An 18998-nucleotide genomic window follows, 5' to 3' on the forward strand; every position below is an offset into this window, starting at 1 on the left:
TGTCATATGTAACTTTAGAGACGGTCCCTTAATTTCCGAATATCGAATGTCCAACGTCAAACAAACTTTATTCCAGTACACCAACCGTCATGCGTGTGACTTATTTTTCCTCTATATAGATAGAGGGACAACATTCACCGCAAACCTTATGTCAGGGTTTTAACCAAAATCCCATTCAAAAAACCCATTGACTTCGGGACCACGGAACCGGAAGGGCTAAAATGCTAACTCGTTTCCGGGTTTTGGCATTCAAAAGGACGTCATCCCTGCGCCACTCTATTCATTCATCCTTTATAAACATGGTCATAAGGTACGGCAAATATAGGAGAAAATAAATTCAGTTAATGTTTTCAGTTAATATCCTCAGGTGACGGTGAAGATGTGCACCGGTCAGAGAACTGCATCAACCGTATAGCTGTGTAAATAGTTGTTTATTATTATTATTATTATTATTATTATTATTATTATTATTATGTAGAGCATATGGGCTTTCTCAATTAATTAAACATAAACATAGTCAACAGAAATATAATGCTAAATGTCCCTTTTTATTGACCCTCAAGCTCCCTATGTACACCTATACATTTTCTCCCAAAATAAGTTGAACATTTGTGATAATAAAACAAAATAACCATTTCTTTACACTATTATCACAAACCCATATTATTACTCTTATTCTTATTAAATTCAAATAATGTTAGGGGTATCCTCTCAGATGATGGTGAACAGTTACATTTAAGTTTCAACTAATCTTAGAAGTTTCTGCTGATATTTTTCAGTTCTTTGTTAACCTTTCAGTTTGATTTCACGTTGATGCACAGCCATTAGTTTATTAGACCTGGATTAAGGGATGTATCATATAATTTCTTACTTACAGGCTAAATAAATTTTATTTAGGTTTTCAGTCACCCTATCCATATAAAACACTGAGTGATTGTTGGCTTGTTCCATATTGAACAGAATACACAAATATACTAAAGCCCTTATTTCACTCCCAATATGATGTACAAATATATTAAAGAGACCATTTGGGATTTTGTAATTAGTTATTGTAAATAGGCTATGTAACGACATTGATCTAATTGCTAAGTAATATATCAGATTATTACTAAGTTACAACATTGTGACAGTATTGTCTGTCTTGTTTCTCTATCGATATCCCAACACTTCCCACTCCTTGCTTTCACACAATATTTTTACCCAATACAGCGAAAAATGATATTGTTAAATGTTTTTGTTGTTGCGTTGCACAGTTAATTCATTTCTGCAGTGTGTTTCCACTTTGGTACGCTAGATGGCGCCACTGACCAACATACTAATAAATCAACGTGTATTAAGTCGGTGTCCACCGTGTACATACTGCACATTGCACTATTGACTGTTGTCTTGGGTTAAATAAATAAATAACAAATCGTTGTAATCCACCCTCTCTGGTCTTAGTCATACGTCTGTGAAACAAAGCCAAAAGGCAAATAAAGGCCAAAAAACATATTCTCTATAATAATAATAATAATAGTAATTATAATAATTCTAATAAAAACAACAACAAAATAATAATAATAACAACAACACTTATCAAAATGTGTCAATTGAATGTAGCACCTTGTTCTTTTAACATTTATAAAAAGTTGGCTATGAAACATTAAGCATTAATAGTGATAGTAATAGATAATCAAGAGATTTCAATGAACAGTTTAAATGGTTTAAAAGGGAAAACCAAAAACTTTGAGTTTGGTTTTGGAAAGAAAAAGAAACTGGCAATGAGTCGATCATAAGGATCGGTTCTGGAGATCGGGGCAGGGGGATGTGCATCTGCTGAGACATTATTTCATTTATTTTGGCATTGCAATCATGTAAGGAAACTTTGGAAAGATTTGGCTAGATTTATAATTGATAATATTGATCCCACTTTTTATTTTTGATTATAAATGTTTTATTTGGTCATACTAATGCCCGCTCAAACAAAAAAAATAACATCATATTATTAATTTAAATTAATTTCAATTGATATGTTTGCTAAATATAATATACATAAATGTAGCCCTCCTCCCCCAGGCTATATGTGCTTGTTTTTTGTTTGTTTGTTTTTTATTTTGATTTTTGTATTATTGTAACTCTGAATGTCATTAGACTATGTCTTTGTCTGTTGTATTTTATTTACATAAAAATAATTCAAATAAATAAACAAATCAAGCAAGCAAGCTAAAATTCCCATCACTAGATTTTTCCTGCAATCCGTATTTTTCCAAACGCTCCATGAACTCACTCCTGCCATCTACTGGACAGGCGGATGACGTACGTCGCTGTTTAGGTTCCGTGTAGAAACAAGTCTGTGTCGACTCACTTGGGTGTTTATGTCTCTAGAGTTTTAGTGACGTTTAAATGGACGGGCAGCATCGCGGTAAAGGAAGAAGAGGAAGAGGAGGAGGGTGGAGAAGAAACCAAGATGAGGTGTGTTAACGCCTATAGATATAAATACTAACACTCAGTGTTTACTATTTATGGTTACTTCGTGTAGCCTACTTGCTTAATCTACTTCCTTATTTGGTTTCTGTACTGACTCAGTCTTCTTAATGTTTCTCTTCTAGAGCAGAGACATGCGTCTGTCCAGATCCCTGACTTATGCCCTGAGACATGGTGCTGCTAAACTGGGGCTTAATATGGGATCAGGTGTGTGTGTGTGTGTGTGTGTGTGTGTGTGTGAGAGAGAGAGAGAGAGAGAGAGAGAGAGAGAGTGTCTGTCTCCCCTTATTCTTTGATATCCTTTAAAATTCTACAGCTAATTGTAGTGGTTCTCATACTGGTGTCCAGGAATCCCAGGAGTCTGTGATTTAAAAATAAATAAATAAATAAATGTTACAGTACTTTGTTACAATGGTAACCCGCAAGTATATAATATATGTTTATTATTGGTCCTAATGGCTATTGGCCTGTTTGATTAGTCACTGAATTGACCAAAATTCCTCGGTGGAAAGTTCAGGGAAAATGCTCTATGGTGCTAATAAATAGCCAAACTATTGACACATTTAAATAATGAGCATAGTAAAATAAAACTACTGAGGGAGTTTATGTGGAATTTATATATTTACAGTTAAAGGGGTCCCAGACTGTAAAAAGTCTGGCTGATTGTATCGATTTCATCCTTGTTCTTGAATCCAGATGGCTTTATATTTGTGGATGAACTCCTGAGTCATGGACAGTTCAGCTCATTTTCACCGGAGGATGTAGAGAGAGTGGTGGCCATGGATGACAAGCAGCGCTTTAAACTGCAAGTCCATCCTGAGAATGGACGCCTACAGATCCGAGCCAATCAAGGACATACTGTACAGGTCAGTGGGGTCAACAGCTCTCCTTTAATAGATACGGGGTAAGTGCAGCCATAATAAAGCTTATCACTATATAATAACACTTGTTTTGCATAAACCACTTCATCAGCTAGCACATTGTAATTGCTTGGCTTGACTTTACTTAATATTCCATAAAGGTTTTTCCACTTGTTTTGTATGCTTGTTTTGTATTCTGATCCTGCCATGGTTTGAGTCAGTTGTGTGTGTTCAGGTCCAAGACCTAGAATTGACGGCAGTGGTTCTGGATGCTCCAGACTGTCCACAGGAGGCCGTTCATGGGTCCTACATGAAGCATTGGCCGTCAATCCGTAGCCGGGGCCTGTGCAGGATGGACAGAACACACATCCACCTGGCACCTGGGCTGCCCGGAGAAGGCCAAGTTATCAGTGGTGCGAGTCCCAGAGAAAATTGACTGTTTTTGCATTTATCTCATATGCAAATCAGACAAGATATGTTTGGTGTCCAAGGTTTGTTTCTTTAGGGTTCCATTGGAGTTATGTCTGTCTCACCCAAAGACTTTTCTATAAATATCTGCCTCAAATCACATCTAATATTCTCCTATAAAATCACATAAAAAGATTTTTTTATGTGGTCTAGCTCACAGTATGATGTGTTGGGAAGGTATTAGCTACATTAGATTTGTAACTCCAGCACCTAACAAAACAAATTTTGGTTAGCACACATCTTGGCTGATTGAGTACATTTTGGGTAAGAGGTACAAATTGGGTAACTTAGACCTTTTTTTCTCAGAAATATTCCTTTGCTCTTAAATTTTTTTCATATGAATAAATCAGAAAATGAGACATGTTCTCTAATAATAGTTCTCAATCCTGATCCCGGAGAACCCCTGGTTTGCATTGTGTTCCTTCCATCTAATTAGCTAATTACCAAGCTCTTCGTGTCGATTTGGGTGTTAGGGAGATTAAAACAGTATGTCTAGAGCAGGGGAACTGCAGGATCAGGGTGGGGAACCACTCTTCTAAAAGATGTGGAAAAGAAGAATGAGGTTCTGTGTAGGCAATATGAAATGGTGACTGTGATGTATACTTGAAGCTTTCTGTGGAGAGGTTCTGCAGTTAAATAACAGACTACACATGTAATAATTTGTACACATATAGAGCAAGATAATTCATGTTTTATGGGAAAAAAATTATTCATCTTTTCTTTCATCAGGGATGAGACATAATTGTGATCTTGCTGTGTACATCAATGTCCACAAAGCTCTAGCAGGTAGGCAGAAAAGCAGAGGCATTTTCATCCTCTTAGTTTGCCTCTTAGGATTAACATTTGTTTTTCCTTTTTCTTAGATGGAATTGAATTTTACTGGTCAGAAAATAAAGTGCTGTTGACGCCAGGTGACGCTGACGGAGTGTTGGGTCCTCAATATTTCTTGCGTGCACAAAGACTGAAACCTTCATGTGAGTTTCTCAAACAGCTCAACCCCTTCTACATTTGAGGGTTTGAAAACACCCATGTTTTCCTAACTTAGCATCCTGGTAGGCATGAGCTAAAACAATACCACCTCATATAAGTGTATAAAATTCCAAAATTCACAGCTCCAGGGTCCCTGGTTTGATCCTAAGCTTGGGTTCTCTGTGTCCATGGAGTTTTTCCCCAGGTCTCCAGTTTCCTCTCACCTCCCAAAAACATTCAAGCTCTAGTTGTTAGATAATAATCTTCTTTTCGTGTCGAGGTTCCACTACATAGTGGAACCATCGGGGTGGAAGGATTAGCCGCTCAGCAGTTAGATAATAATGTAAACTGAAGAAGCCAGTTTGAGATGTCACTCACTATAGAAATTTACGTGGGAGCATGTTGGTATGTTTACCACATTTACTCATACTCGTAAATGTTTTGTTCTCCATTCATTCTTCAGTAAATATGTTATTGTGGTCAGGACCTCTGGGTTTTAAGTTTAGATTTGGGGAAGCTGAATGAACTGAAAACTGATTGTGTTAAATTTTTTTCCACCTTTTCCAGAAGCAGGGAAAAACAGTCCTCTAACTTTAATGTATGTCTTTTTAATTACAGCATGCGATCTGGATCTGGAATAGACAATGGAAAAAGATGTATTGATCGATTGAAACGTAATGGACTGGGAAACCCGTGTATCTTAAGTTTCTTATAGAGCCTGTATTTTACCCTTTGAGACATTGTATATAAATGTAACATGATGGAAGCTTGGTCTAACTGAGCTGCATGTCACAGAGACTATCTGAAAAGAGACAGGAACTTCTTGTGGTCTGGTGAACTGAAGCCTGCATGATGTTAGACAAAGATAAGAAAGTTCTTTTGTGAAAAAATAAATAAATGTGATAAACAGCTGGTCAATGTCACACTTCTTGTGCTGGGTATGATAGCCTGTGGTTTCCTCAACTGTCAACTGAATAAAATATGATGACTTTCAGACATGGTAGAGTGTTGAGAATGTATAGTGCAGATGATTTTTTAAATTATTTGTACAAATGTTCATATGCTTTACTTTATTTAAATAAACCTATTCTGTAGTTACATTTAACTATGCTTCAATAGGGACTATAGGGTCTTTATACACCACACATCTGTAAATCTGTCAGTCAGTGGAATACATATAAGGACAAATGAATGAATATTTCTGCAAGTCCATTCAAACAGAATGCTATGTGGTTATAAGTGTGGCTGTGAAACCGAAATCAGTAAATATCCTTATTAAGCCACATTCACACATCTGGAATAACTACTGCAGCTCTTCAGGAAGGTTTTTCACCTCATCATCAAGCTGTAGCAGCTTTTCATGGTAGCCAGATAAATCTAATGTCATCTGAATTTTGTTATTTATTTTTTTTAATGAAAGCATGTGAAACGAAGTAATGATTTTTTGGCCTGATGTACAGAAATGAACTACAAAATGATCTTTGGTCCTGCTGTCAGGGCATCAGTGCCGATTAAAGAGCTTCATGGCCCCCAGTGAGTTTATGGAAAAGCTCCTCATTCAGTGTGTCACTCTTCTCTCTTGCACGTGTTGACATGAAGATGTAGCCCCCAATGTACTCGTGCACTATCTTACAGTCTGCAGTCACACAGCTGAAGGCTATGTTGATGTTGCCATCAAACTCAATGGCCACCTGGTCGAGAGAAACATCCCAAAAAGAAAGTCAGTACAATTGCAACATGGTTGAAAATGTCAAGATGCAGATCCAAACAAATCATTATGAAAGTGTAATTGAGTAAATGATAAAAATGGACGGATAAACTGAAAATTGCTCACGACCAACCTGTCGTATGTCCCAGTTGACGTTCCATTGCCTCATGTGGTTGTAACGCCAGGTCTTCACTACGTCTCCAACTCCCAGGTCGATACGGATCAGGCGATTGTTTGCAATGCCCAGGACCTCGTCTTTACGACTACCCTTAAATCTGAAAATAAAAATCGAAATTCGCTGTAGCTCTCATTTACATTCCAATGTAAATTGATATTCAGTCAACAGTTAATCATCATTTATAAGCCTGGTACCTCCAGTTAAAGCATTTCTGGCTCGTACTGCCATAAACCAGACTCTCGGCTATATACGGTCTTTGAAGCAGTAATACTGAATGTCTTCTTACCTGACCATGAAATAGGAAATACCAAAGTCAGGCAGGGACTGCCAGATCTGGAGGAACTTCAAAATGGCTGCTGTAAGGGAGAGCTGAGCCACGTTCTGATAAGCCTCCAGGATCCGTGGGGTTAACTGTAAATACAAGCAGAGGGCAGGGAATCATTGTGTTAGCATATTTGTCAAAGAGAGTTTGTACTGTCATTCAGAATAACAGTATTATTTTACATTAAAAAAATTATAAATGATACTTTTACTGACATAAAAATAATGAAAATGAGAAAATATAAAACATGCTTGAGTTCTGTTTTGTATTTTGATTCAAATTCACATCCTAATATGAACTTTATACAGATAAACAGAAGTATGAGTTATGAGAGAAAAATATTATTAATTAAAAATAAAATAATTGACCATTTTTACAATTTGAGTTTTCTACATTTTGTGAGTGGTATAGCTGAAAGTGTGCTTTATATGATCGTTGTTGGGGTTTTTTTTCTTACATTTGATATTTTTTACATTGCTATGAATGACATTTCAGTGGACTGAAATTATATTAGTCCTATTTAAAATGCATTTTGACCTGCATTTTAAATAGGACTAATGCATTAGGAATACAGGACACCATCCGACAGGACACCATCACACACACTCATACAAACACATACTGATTCACACATAGGGGTCATTCAGAGTAGCCCATCCACCTAGTCATGCTACTGGGAGGTGCTGTCCGACATTATTCTTAAATAAAATTGTATAAGAGATATCCAAATAATATAATTAACAATGATTTAATTTTATTTGAGTGCTGTTTTATTAACAGTGTTGTCTGTTAACCATACAGACATAACTCTTATAGAAACTCAGCATACAACCATGAAATGCCATGTCCATTGCAATGTGTTGTCCATAGACAAGCACCTATTTTTTTAACTAATTATTAATTAATTCTAGATATTTTGCCCTGTACCTGTTTGGCCTTGTATTTTTTGTTGTAGCGAGGTGAGACAAGGCTCTGTGTGTTAATGACGTCGTCAGCCTGTACAGTTGAACCAGATGAACTGGAGTGCTGCATGGCCAAGAAGGACTGGATGTTTTTCACTTCACTCTGATAAGAAGGGTCCAGCAAGGTCAGACCTTTAGACCCCAGCTTACAGGCCGCCATCCACTCAGAGTACTGCTTCTCCTGCAGGGACAGAGGACACTGTAAGAATAGTATGGAACAGTAGAATGACCCAGGGCCATTTTTTTCTTTATGATCTTGATGTAAGTATTTGTGAACATTTTAAGAGATGAGTAGGGGGTTGGCAGCAGCTACATTTGCACAGAACCCAGAAATTGATTGAACACTTCTGGTGAAACAAGAAGGGCTTTAACGATTAGACACATGTTTCTTGTAAAAAAAATTTTTGCTTAGAGCCTGTCAAATAAAACATGACTCTATAAGCTGTCACTGCATGATGTCTGTTTTCTGAGGTGCTGTATAAAGATGATTCCTAGAGCATCCCGTTGTAGTCAGTATGATCACTTACATTCTCACATCGCAGATACACCTCCGTCATGCCCTCTGGCACTGGGATGAGGAGTTTGATACAGAACTTCTGTCCTGCTATGTTCACATCAGGAGCCACTTCACAGCCTGCAGAGACATAACCCTGAGGCTTTAGAAGACACATTCATTTTCAAATACAAAGAAATGATTGTTTGATGACAGTGATTGACTGAAGTACAAACACCTTGTGTGCTTAAATAAATAATGATGACATCCTTTCCGTTAAGGGCAAAAGTTTACACCTCCTATGGCTTTTGAATGGAGATATACAATTTCTTGTTGTTTCCTGCAACAAGATACTAATTCAAATCATGATAAAAATCACCAGAAACATTTTGTAAAGATGTTTTGCCATGAGGCATCCTGTGGCATCTCTGGGATTTGAACTCACAATATCCCTATGGATAGACTGAAGGTTTTCTGTTGCACCATTCGGGAGCCCCATATCTGCGTTTGTCTTTAAAGTATGCCAATTTGGCATTCAAATGGAAATATGGCATTTTCAACCAAAGAAATCCCTGTTTGGGGACCTCAAACATTGTACAATTGTACAATGTAAAAACTTACCTTTCTTGCCTCTGTGTGTGTGTGTGTGTGTGTGTGTGTGTATTTCTACCTTTCAGGTTCATTTGCTGGACGGGCTCTCCGAAGCTATCTTCTTTACTCTTGTAATAGAAGATAGAAGTGTCCTGAAATTTGAACCAGTATTGTTTGTAGTCCCTCAGAGTTAGTCTCCTGGGCCTAAATATCAAAACAATTCAATTACTTACAACAAATGCTTCTGAACTCTTTTTAGCTCTAAAAAGCAAATAATTGGTCTTACCGAAATATTTTCAAATAGTCATTCAGTTCTGGAGGGGTCATGTTTTCCTAAACAGATTTTGTTTAAAATGTAGTCAAATAACTCTCTATATACATTTCCACAGTTTCTTAAAATTGCACTTGTATGATAGAGTGTAATGAGTAACATAGGATCAGATACATCAGGTAGTGTATAAACAGCCAATCATCTGCCTACCAGCTGGTTTGTGTTGCTGTTCTCTCCCACAATCTTGACCTCAAGAGATTTCAGGGCAGAGTCCAGGTCATCCATGCCTTGGTTGGCATTACCATCCTGTGACATTGACAGCTTCCCTATATGGTACTGCGAGAGGAATAGAGCTAGGTTATTTTTATATGCAGTATGTGTGGGCTGCGGTTATACTCAAAAAAGGTAAAATTTTTGGCATCCACATCAGCTTAAGTACTGAACTGTTAACAAAACCAGTATTCTTCTTAATTTTTGTTGAACCAAACACAGCACCACCAATGGTTGTAATAAAAATACATAGAATTGTTGAAGAAGTGAAGCGGCGGATGATTTCTTTATTGTTTCATTATCAAGCGATTGATGTACAGTATATGAGATTGTAGCTCTCCCATCTAATATTGTACCCAGCCATAACCGGTTAAGCCTGTGACTTTAGGACTGTGTGGCAGGGAGGACTGTTATAAAGGTGGGAGGATGGAAATGATTACTCAATACAGAATAGAGAAAGAGGAACTGAGAGAGGAATTATCAGCAAGTATTGGTGTTGCACAGAGGTTACTTCTGGAAATGCTATTTTAGTGATGATGTGGGAATAAAGCTAAATGTTTGTGTCAGATCGTCAAAGAAGACCTTTGTGTCATTTGCAAGTTGTTTATTTACAAAAATTAATGCTAGAGAGAGGGGATTTTTTTTCATTCCCAAATGTGCATTGTGACAGTCAAAAGATGTTTAGGGATGAGCAAAGATCCATCCATCTTCTACCGCTTACTTCTTCTTCAGGGTCGTGGGGGAACCTGGAGCCTATCCCAGGGAGCATCGGGCACAAGGCGGGGTACACCCTGGACAGGGTGCCAGTCCATCGCAGGGCACACTCACATACACATTCACACACACATTCATACACTACGGACACTTTAGACACACCAATCAGCCTACCATGCATGTCTTTGGGGGACTGGGGGAGGAAACCGGAGTACCCGGAGGAAACCCCCACAGGGGAGAACATGCAAACTCCCTGGAGGTGTGAGGCAAACATGCTAACCACTAAGCCACCGTGCGCCCTGAGCAAAGATCATACATAAGGAAAACATAATCAAGAATCAAACAAGATCTTTTGTGTTATTTTAGTGACTGATGCTCATAAATTGTGCACAAAATGACCAGAGACATGAGCAGGATAAAACTAGACAGCATTTCTCTTCTCACAGAAACACATTAAACTGCACTGCTGTTACACTAGTGGGTGTTGCCTGCTTATTGTGGTTTAAAGGCCTTTGTTTTTTTTAATACTAAAGTCTGACCTGTGTTTCCTGTGTGTAGCTGTAAGGCACTGTGTGTAAATCAGGCTGTGTAGCTTCGGGAACCTGTGAAGCAGTGAACCAACCTGCAGGGCTCCAAACAGCATCATCTCTTCCTCAGTACAGTCGTTATCCTCCAGAAGGATTGCCCAGCGTGCCTGCTCATACAGCTGCGTCAGACGCACCTCATCGTACTGGCAGAAATAAGGTTTCGAGCCAGCATTTACAGCATGCATATTATAATGTATCATCTATGTATATTGCACAGTTAATACTTAAAGTGATTTTCTCAGAGGCACTCAGAAACACACACACCTTGGGTTCCATGTCATGAAAGGTGTAGTATTTGAAGCGTAACCACAGCTTCTCATTCTCCTGTATTCCCTGCTCCATGAGTGATCGTGATGAATCCAACCATCTGGATGAAAAGAGATGCATTATAAATGTTTTGCATTTGCAATATTAAGAGCTATTCAGTAGTGTTTGCTCATACCTGCTTTGGATGTGTGTTTTGTCCACCTTGCTGGCTGGTCGGTAGAGTTTAGCTATGGTCTCCGGAGCAGGAGACGGCTGGCACACAGACAGAATCTTATAGACAGCCTCAGTTTTAGGGGAGTCAGCAAAATGAGCCGGCATGCCATTATACAGAGTTGGAACTGATCCTGAAGGTATAGTTTGGTTGTAAATGATGCAAAAGTCTCAAATCTTTTCAACTGTGTTTAGATAAAATGCACAATGAATGTATTTTGGGAATAGATTATTTAATAGTAATGATTTAAGATACACAACTGTGTGAAATACCTGATGTCAGTGGAACGTCTGTAAGGTCATACTCCTCTTCCACAGAATCTTTGTCTTTCTTTTTCTTTTTCTCCTCCACTGGCCTTAGCAGAGACAGTTCCTCTGGATGGCGGATGTCTGAGAGAAAGCAGAAAAGGAAGAAATGGATGGAAACAGAGTAAAGTCACCTAAACCTTTCATTCATTCACTCATTCATTCATCTTGAATAACCATGTTATACTCGTCACAGTTGCATTGGATCACAAGCCGATTCCAGGATCACTGGGTGTGAAGTGGGAATATACCTTGGATGGGACACCATCACATGGCACCATTCACACACTCATTCACACCTAGGGCTAATTTAGTTTTACCAATGGCATGTTTTTGGGAGGTAAAATGGAGAACCCAGAGGAAACACGCATGGACATGTAAAATTCAACACAGACGGTAACCCAAGCTCAGGATCAAACTGCAGATGCTAGAACTGGGAGTCAGTAATGTTACCCACTATACTAGATAATAAATTGCTCATCATGGTGGTTCCACCAAATTAAAAAAATAACACAAAAGAAAAAGAATAAGAATAAGGCACACCTACACTGTTTTTCCTCAACACAAAAACCAGATTCCATGAATACTCAATTGGAAACAGGCCACTAGCTGCTTAACCCACATAAACTTCATGTTACTGTAGCTAGACAGCATCCGAATGACTAGGATTCCTGTGTATGAGCCACAGGATAAGGTACATAACAGGAAGCACGCCCATAGCAAGCAAGGTCATGATTTGGCATTACATCACTGAATTATGGTACATAATGCTTTGACCAAGACACACTATAAATTTCACAGATCTGCTGTGAGATATTGTTAGATATACTGTATATCAGAAATAAAAACACCTGCTGTATTGTGCCACTGATATCTGTAGTATGCTTTGCTATAATACTGAACTTCAGCACCGTGTTAAATGTCTTACTCAAAATCCTGCAGATTCCCTGCACAGTGCGGAACATGGAGCTGGAGAAGCAGACACGGAGCCGCAAGGTGATTCCGTTAGGCAGGCCCAGCCGAAGAGGCTTGTGTTGAGGGGTGAAGTGCAGTCGAGCATCCGCATGGATCCCACATTTATCGAGTGTCCAGGATGTCCGCAAGACCCACTGCTGCTTCTGCTCCCACCAAATTGCATGATCTGACCAATCCTGCTGCATCTCTAATACAAGAAGTCAAAACATACAATCAATAATGCAGGGGTTTTAGCTCATCACATTAATCAGAATAAACTCACTGCATGTATAACTGAGCATCTTAAGGATCCTGTCATGGTCAAAATATATGTCAGATGTCTAATACCTTGGTTTGGCTTTGCATATGTGTCTTATAATCTTTGCTATGAAGATTGCTATGTTTGTACAAGACAGTTTTTTGTTGTACTCTCCCACCCATGCAAGATGTATGATATTGGATATATAACTTACGTGTTTTTTCTACAATTTTCAGAATGACCCCGCCTATGTGAAGGTCAGAGGTTACGCTGATTTTAATGGGTGGAGCTTCAGGGCCCAGTTCCTCCACACTGACTGACAGGTCCCACGCCGCCATCCTGAAGGAGCTGGAGAGGACAAATGAAACAGAGGAAGAACAGAAGCAATAGAAGCAAGAATCTCAATTAATGGACATATTCATAAAGTATTGTTTGCTACAGATGCTGTAATAAATTGAACACATTTAAGGGAGCAGTTTGTTATTTTAGGGTCCTCTACTGCCTGCCAGGTACATTAAAAAGAGAGAGAGAGAGGGAGATTTTAATTTCCATTTAAAAAAATAATTGGCAGGCTTTCCCCTTCCACACCCAAAGCTTTGAAAGTACATTTTTTGAAAGTACATGCATCATGTGATGCTTACTACTGGGGGAGCAGCTTATTTCTGGTCAAGAAGATTGTCAAAAGTCTGAAATGTTGAAATTAAACAAGCGTAGAAATGACTTTAAACATCACAAACTGCACCTAAAAAATGCAATAAAATGACCCTGACTATATCAGTTACAGCAGTTGTTTATTGTGCTTGTTTTTGTCATTTTCTCTGCTGAGCTGAATGAACTAACACTTGTTTCAATGTTATTCCTATTTGTAAGCATGCTGTTAAAAAGAATGACTCGGCTTGTCTATCACATGTCAAGCATGAGTCTTCTAGCACTCACACACATGTGGACAAATGCACACACCGTGTGATCCCCCATCTGTATGACATTGCATTTCCACGTCTTGCCCTGCAGTAACCAATACTTCTCATTTTTACTGCAATCACAATAAACCATGTTTCCTCTTTCAGTTTAACATAAACAGCCGTTTTAACCATACACAGGCATGCGTACACACAACCCCAATACCACAAAAGAATGAGGAAGGGTGGGGACTTAGGGAGTCCTACAACATGAAAAATATACATATATGATCAAAATATGTTCTTCAAAAACATGTCCCAGACCCAGATATTATGACTAAACCATATGTGTACTTACTCATCCAATTTATTTTACTTATTATCTTTATAAGAATGACAGTCATATCAATATGAAGATAAATGTTTCTTTACAGTTCTTTGGATGGTTAAGCTTTCTAAAGACATTCCTCTTGAAACCTGTTCTGTAAGGAAAATCCTCTGCCGTAGGGTTCCACCAGGAACCTTTAAGGATCCCCAGAAGGACAACAACATACAATTGACTTTAATCTAGGTGTATATTTTTATACAACATGTAACTGAGCAACATTCAGTCATGGCTGGGTAGGAGTAAATGTGTAAACATGGGTGGGTATAAATTAGTCATCATATTCATTTCCTTACATTTTACATTTATTGTACACATATTAAGATGACAAATATGATTGTAGAAATGTACTGTTTGAAATAAAGTATTCTTCTGCTAATATTTTAATAGTAGAACAACGTTTATGTATATAGTTAATCAATTTATATCACAGGTTTGATAACGAATGAGAAATGAGAAAAAAAATTTTCAAGAGGATGATTTATAGTTTTTATAAATTTTTCCACCCTCTCAACACTTTTAACTAAGGATGATATTCCATAAATATTCTATATTTGCATTTACACGCATGAGTAATATTGTATTGTCAAAATATAATTTGCAAATAGCTTTTTTTTTTTTAAAAAAAATCCTGGTATTAATAACAACAACAACAACAACAACAACAACAACAACAACAACAACATGTATGAATGGATATTTACATTAAATAGTGTATAAATAAGTATAGCTTTTTTTAAAAAAAAAAAAAAAGCTATACTTATTTATACACTATTTAATGTAAATATCCATTCATACATGTTGTTGTTGTTGTTGTTGTTGTTGTTGTTGTTGTTGTTGTTGTTGTTATTAATACCAGGATCATAAATGATTAAAGGGATGTACATTTTCACAGGTACACTGATATATTTTTTCTCACATGTACTTTTTAAGGTTCTAATGACTTTTTTTGTGCCATTTTTAAGGCGTTCTCCTTTCAAACTAATTTGTATTGAGTAGATTGTCACTGTTTAATTCCTCATATCGATATCAAATGACTATGAAACTCACTATTAAGTACACCATCATCAGTAAAATCAGTGATAAAAGATAGTTACTTTTTCTGTCTTTTGGTGAGTGCAATGTCTTACCTTCAGAAGTCACTTATATTTTTCTGCTTGCCTTCACACTGAAGGTGTTGGGTTTTTGCTGTGAGCTCCCGCAGTAGTGTGAAAAGGGGTGTTTCTGTTCTGTCAGTTTATGCATAACGAAACAGCGTGTGACCACAGTCTCCCTGGGTGTGTTCTTACATTATATGAAGAGCTGAGAACACTTAAAATAACTGTGCATCTAGTCTATTACAGCAGATAACAAGATGAACTTCTCCATATTTCAATGAGTTAATTCAATTAGTTTAATCTTGCTACAGTGATTCATGACAGTGCTGCCTTTTTCACCCAGCTCAAAAGTGACTAATTGCAATGTATTGTGCACCCATTTAACTTAGGCAAGCATAGAGAGGACAGTTATTGAAGCTGTAGACTCTTTGGAAAAAGTCTGTTTTCAGTACATTTTATAAAAGATCCAGCACTACCTTCTGCATATCAAGATTGCTTTACAGTACTGTATTTGTTTAGTGGGTTATAACCTGTCAGTGTCACTAATGTCACAATGTTACTTCAATAACTGTCCTCTCTATGCTTGCCTAAGTTAAATGGGTGCATGTTGCACATGTTTACATCTAGAGGGCAGTGTAGGATAATGAGTGTGAAGATGCCAAAACTTGAATGAAGACCTAGCTAAAATGGCAGTTCAGCCATTTAACCCAGTTTATTATGGCCTATTTGTAACCTGTCTAATTTTGAATTTCACAAAGAAAGGAGATTTACTGAAATGAATATATAAATGAAAAACCTGAACTTCACTGAATTGTCAGAAACTATTACAGTATATGGTTATTTGTGTGTAATATTACAGATGATCCATTCATCCATTTTCGGTACTGCTTATCCTACACAGGATCAGGGGGAGCCTGGAGCCTATCCCAGGGGACTCGGCATCCGCGGCGGGGACCCTGGATGGAGTGCCAAACCATCGCAGGGCACAAACACACACACACACACACACACATTCACGCATTCACACACACATTCATACACATTCACACACTATGGACAATTTAGAGATGCCAGTCAGCCTACAATACATGTTTTTGGACTGGGGAGGAAACCGGAGTACCCGGAGGAAACCTCCAAAGCATAGGGAGAACATGCACAAAGGACTCAAACCCCAAACCCTGGAGGTGTGAGGCAAACGTCCTTACCACTAAGCCACTGTGGTCCCCATATTACAGATGAAAATTCTCAGAATTAATGTAGGCTATGTGCTTATCAAATCTTACAAGGCCCTTGTAATCTTACTCATAGTTCTAATTTACAGGTGTTCATATTGTGTAATTCTTTGTTGGGGTCAGTGTACTGTATATAAGACAACTAAGGAATATAAAAAGATGTGGTGATACAAACGGATAAAAAGTATGGCACGTCTTTATTTAATAAATAATTGTATGAGTATTAGCTCACTCATGCTATAATCTGGTAAACTGCTGTGTTATAAGAGGAATAATACACTTGGGGACATACGGTTATGGGAAAATAATCACCTGAAGGGTGGTAAAGGCCGTCTGTTTTCTGTTGGGCTGTACCACACTGCGCTGCTGTTGATTATATTCCTAAAATCTGGCTATGTGGTAATGTTGAGGACCCCTGCCCTGAACAGACCAGATATTACTGTAATATCCCACTCAAAAACACTGTAGTCGAATGCATTGACCACTAGACGGCGGTGTAGGAAAATAAGGCACCTCGAAATCTCTGGTAAAGTCCAAATTAATTGACCCCTATTTAATGGTACATCCCTTTACTCTTAAATTAAGTTTAATGTAGATGTTCGATATTTTGTACCTTACATTAACATTACACTTAGTGGTTTAGTTCAAATTGCAGGTAAAAAAAAAGTTTTAGAAATGCTTAACTTACTTAGCCTTGGATTAGTACTGAACTTTAGATCAGTGCTCTTTGACGTTATAACCGCATAATAACTGAATAGTTGGATCATAAATCAGTGAGAGTCGGGGGTTTTTTTTATGTAAAACTTGGCTGCAAATATGTTGAGAACCCCTTCCCTGAATAGAGCAGATATTAGTATATCACTCAAAAAGACTGGAGCCGAATGTAATGGCCACTAGACGGCAGTGTGGGATAATAAGACACCTCGAAATCGCGGGTAAAGTCCAATGTGAAGTATACAAACATTGCACCCCTGTTTAATGGTACATTCCAAGTGCTAGACACCATGCAAACGTAAAGGACGCTATACTTTCGTTTTTTTCCGTCCACAAACGCAAACTTTAGGTGGATAAACAAACAAATAACGCTGTTTAAAGCAGACTCAGAGTACATAAACACTGTGAGCAGTATTACTAATTTAGGTTATGGCGTTTCAGATATCCAAACTCGTAGCTCGTGTTTCAGTGTCCGTGTTGTCTCGGGTTTTGGAAAAGCAGAAGCTCTCGCGTGGTGTGAACTTCAGTCTGTTTCACACCGCTCTGAATTCCCCGCCGAGCGCGCGCCGAGGTATAAATATAGCCGCGCGCTCGGAGAAGTTTTCCGCCTCGTCTGCAACCTCGAGGTGGTTCCGCGAGGGAAAAGGTTTTAGTGTGACCAGAGGCGTGTTGAGTCGGAAGCGGTCGGTCGTGGTGCTGTTCGGAACTGTCGGTGTGTCCGCTGTCGTGCTGAGCTCGAGCGCAGTTTGTGCCATGGCCGCCCGCCCACCTCTCAACTTAGACTCGGACAAAAGTGACTGGAAAGATGTGAAAAGTGAGTTCCTCTGCTGTGGTTAGGTCAAGTGAGGAGAGCTCAGGCAAACCCATTTACTGATTATGAATTAAACCTGAGTGAAGGGTCACATTCGGGTGTGACAAAGTTATTTATAGTGCTTTTACAACCCATAAATTGCATTGCTTTGATAGTCTTAGGGTACAAGCTGTATTACTTTTTCAAAATACAGTGTAATTCTGTATTTTGTAAGTGTATAAGTGTAACCGGTGGAAAAAAAAATTAGCAGATCAATTAGATCCAACTGTACAATCCAGCTTGGGCTGACCAGCTACCAATTTCCACAACAGAGTCCAAACTGGTCAAACTTAATCTGGATGACCGTCTGCGCCTGCTCGTAAGCACTGGTAGAAAGTAAACAGTTTCTGAATTATCACTTAATTAATGCTATGTCATCGACAAGTTATTCATTCATGCATCTCCATGAATCTTTTTGTCCCAGTCAGGGTTGCGGTGGATCACGGGAACACTGGGAATGAGGCTAGAATACACTCTGGATGGGACACCAGTCCATCGCAGGGCACCATACACACACATTCGAACACTTGTTCACAACTAAGAGCTATCTTTTTTGGGAGGAAACTGAAAAACCCAGAGGAAACCCACACAGGCACAGCAAAAAATGCAAAATTCTACATAAACAGTAAAATGAGCTCAGGATTGAACTGGGGTCCTGGAACTGTGAGGCAGCAGTGCTTCTCACTGCACTACTGTGCTGCACCAAAATATCAAACAAATATTCATCAATTTAGTTAGTAATAACGGACCTGGTACATAGTCCACCAACTGGTGAAGTTGGTCAACCCAAGCTGGATTTTTTTTGTAGCATATACAGTAACTTGTATTTAAATAATTAAACAGAAGGAATGAAGCAAAGAAATCAAAAGCATAGATATTTCACCATGATTTATCCTTCATTCGGTTACCTTTAAACCATCAGTATTTTAACAGCCAAATTTGTGTTTACAATGAGCCAGTATTCCTTCT

The 18998-nt window shown here is 38.3% G+C and overlaps 3 protein-coding genes across 5 annotated transcripts in view; 2 read left to right on the forward strand and 1 right to left on the reverse strand.

The window, feature by feature from the left end:
• The first annotated feature begins 82 nt into the window (after positions 1-82).
• trpt1 (tRNA phosphotransferase 1) lies at positions 83-5672 on the forward strand. 3 transcript variants are annotated; one of them, XM_053631057.1, is made up of 8 exons: positions 83-310; positions 2365-2451; positions 2589-2670; positions 3160-3329; positions 3559-3736; positions 4521-4577; positions 4655-4765; positions 5379-5672. In XM_053631057.1, exons 2-8 carry the CDS (start codon positions 2383-2385, stop codon positions 5399-5401), a joined length of 690 nt encoding a protein of 229 aa, XP_053487032.1. In that variant the 5' UTR covers positions 83-310; positions 2365-2382; the 3' UTR covers positions 5402-5672. The 3 variants fall into 3 exon arrangements, with proteins under 3 accessions (XP_053487032.1, XP_053487033.1, XP_053487031.1); XM_053631058.1 differs by lacking the exon at positions 83-310 and adding an exon at positions 316-419; XM_053631056.1 differs by lacking the exon at positions 83-310 and having other exon boundaries at positions 2308-2451.
• Positions 5673-5815: 143 nt separating this feature from the next.
• fermt3b (FERM domain containing kindlin 3b) lies at positions 5816-15386 on the reverse strand. Its single transcript, XM_053631051.1, has 15 exons — positions 15267-15386; positions 13067-13200; positions 12568-12801; positions 11607-11723; positions 11299-11467; positions 11121-11223; positions 10892-10999; positions 9496-9621; positions 9301-9347; positions 9094-9218; positions 8458-8564; positions 7896-8111; positions 6933-7057; positions 6602-6743; positions 5816-6451 (listed from the first exon to the last, which is right to left on the reverse strand). The coding sequence occupies exons 2-15, from the start codon at positions 13188-13190 to the stop codon at positions 6272-6274; spliced, it is 1923 nt and encodes a 640-aa protein (XP_053487026.1). The 5' UTR covers positions 13191-13200; positions 15267-15386; the 3' UTR covers positions 5816-6271.
• A 1869-nt stretch (positions 15387-17255) lies between these two features.
• Positions 17256-18998, forward strand: part of macrod1 (mono-ADP ribosylhydrolase 1) — an 87051-nt gene continuing 85308 nt past the window's right edge. The window contains exon 1 of the mRNA XM_053631069.1: positions 17256-17993. Within this exon, the coding sequence (XP_053487044.1) occupies positions 17609-17993 (385 nt within the window). The 5' untranslated portion in view covers positions 17256-17608. The remainder of the gene's footprint in view (positions 17994-18998) is intronic.

Source organism: Ictalurus furcatus, chromosome 8 (assembly GCF_023375685.1).
Source record: "Ictalurus furcatus strain D&B chromosome 8, Billie_1.0, whole genome shotgun sequence".
In the NCBI taxonomy this organism is placed as follows: Eukaryota; Metazoa; Chordata; class Actinopteri; order Siluriformes; family Ictaluridae; genus Ictalurus; species Ictalurus furcatus.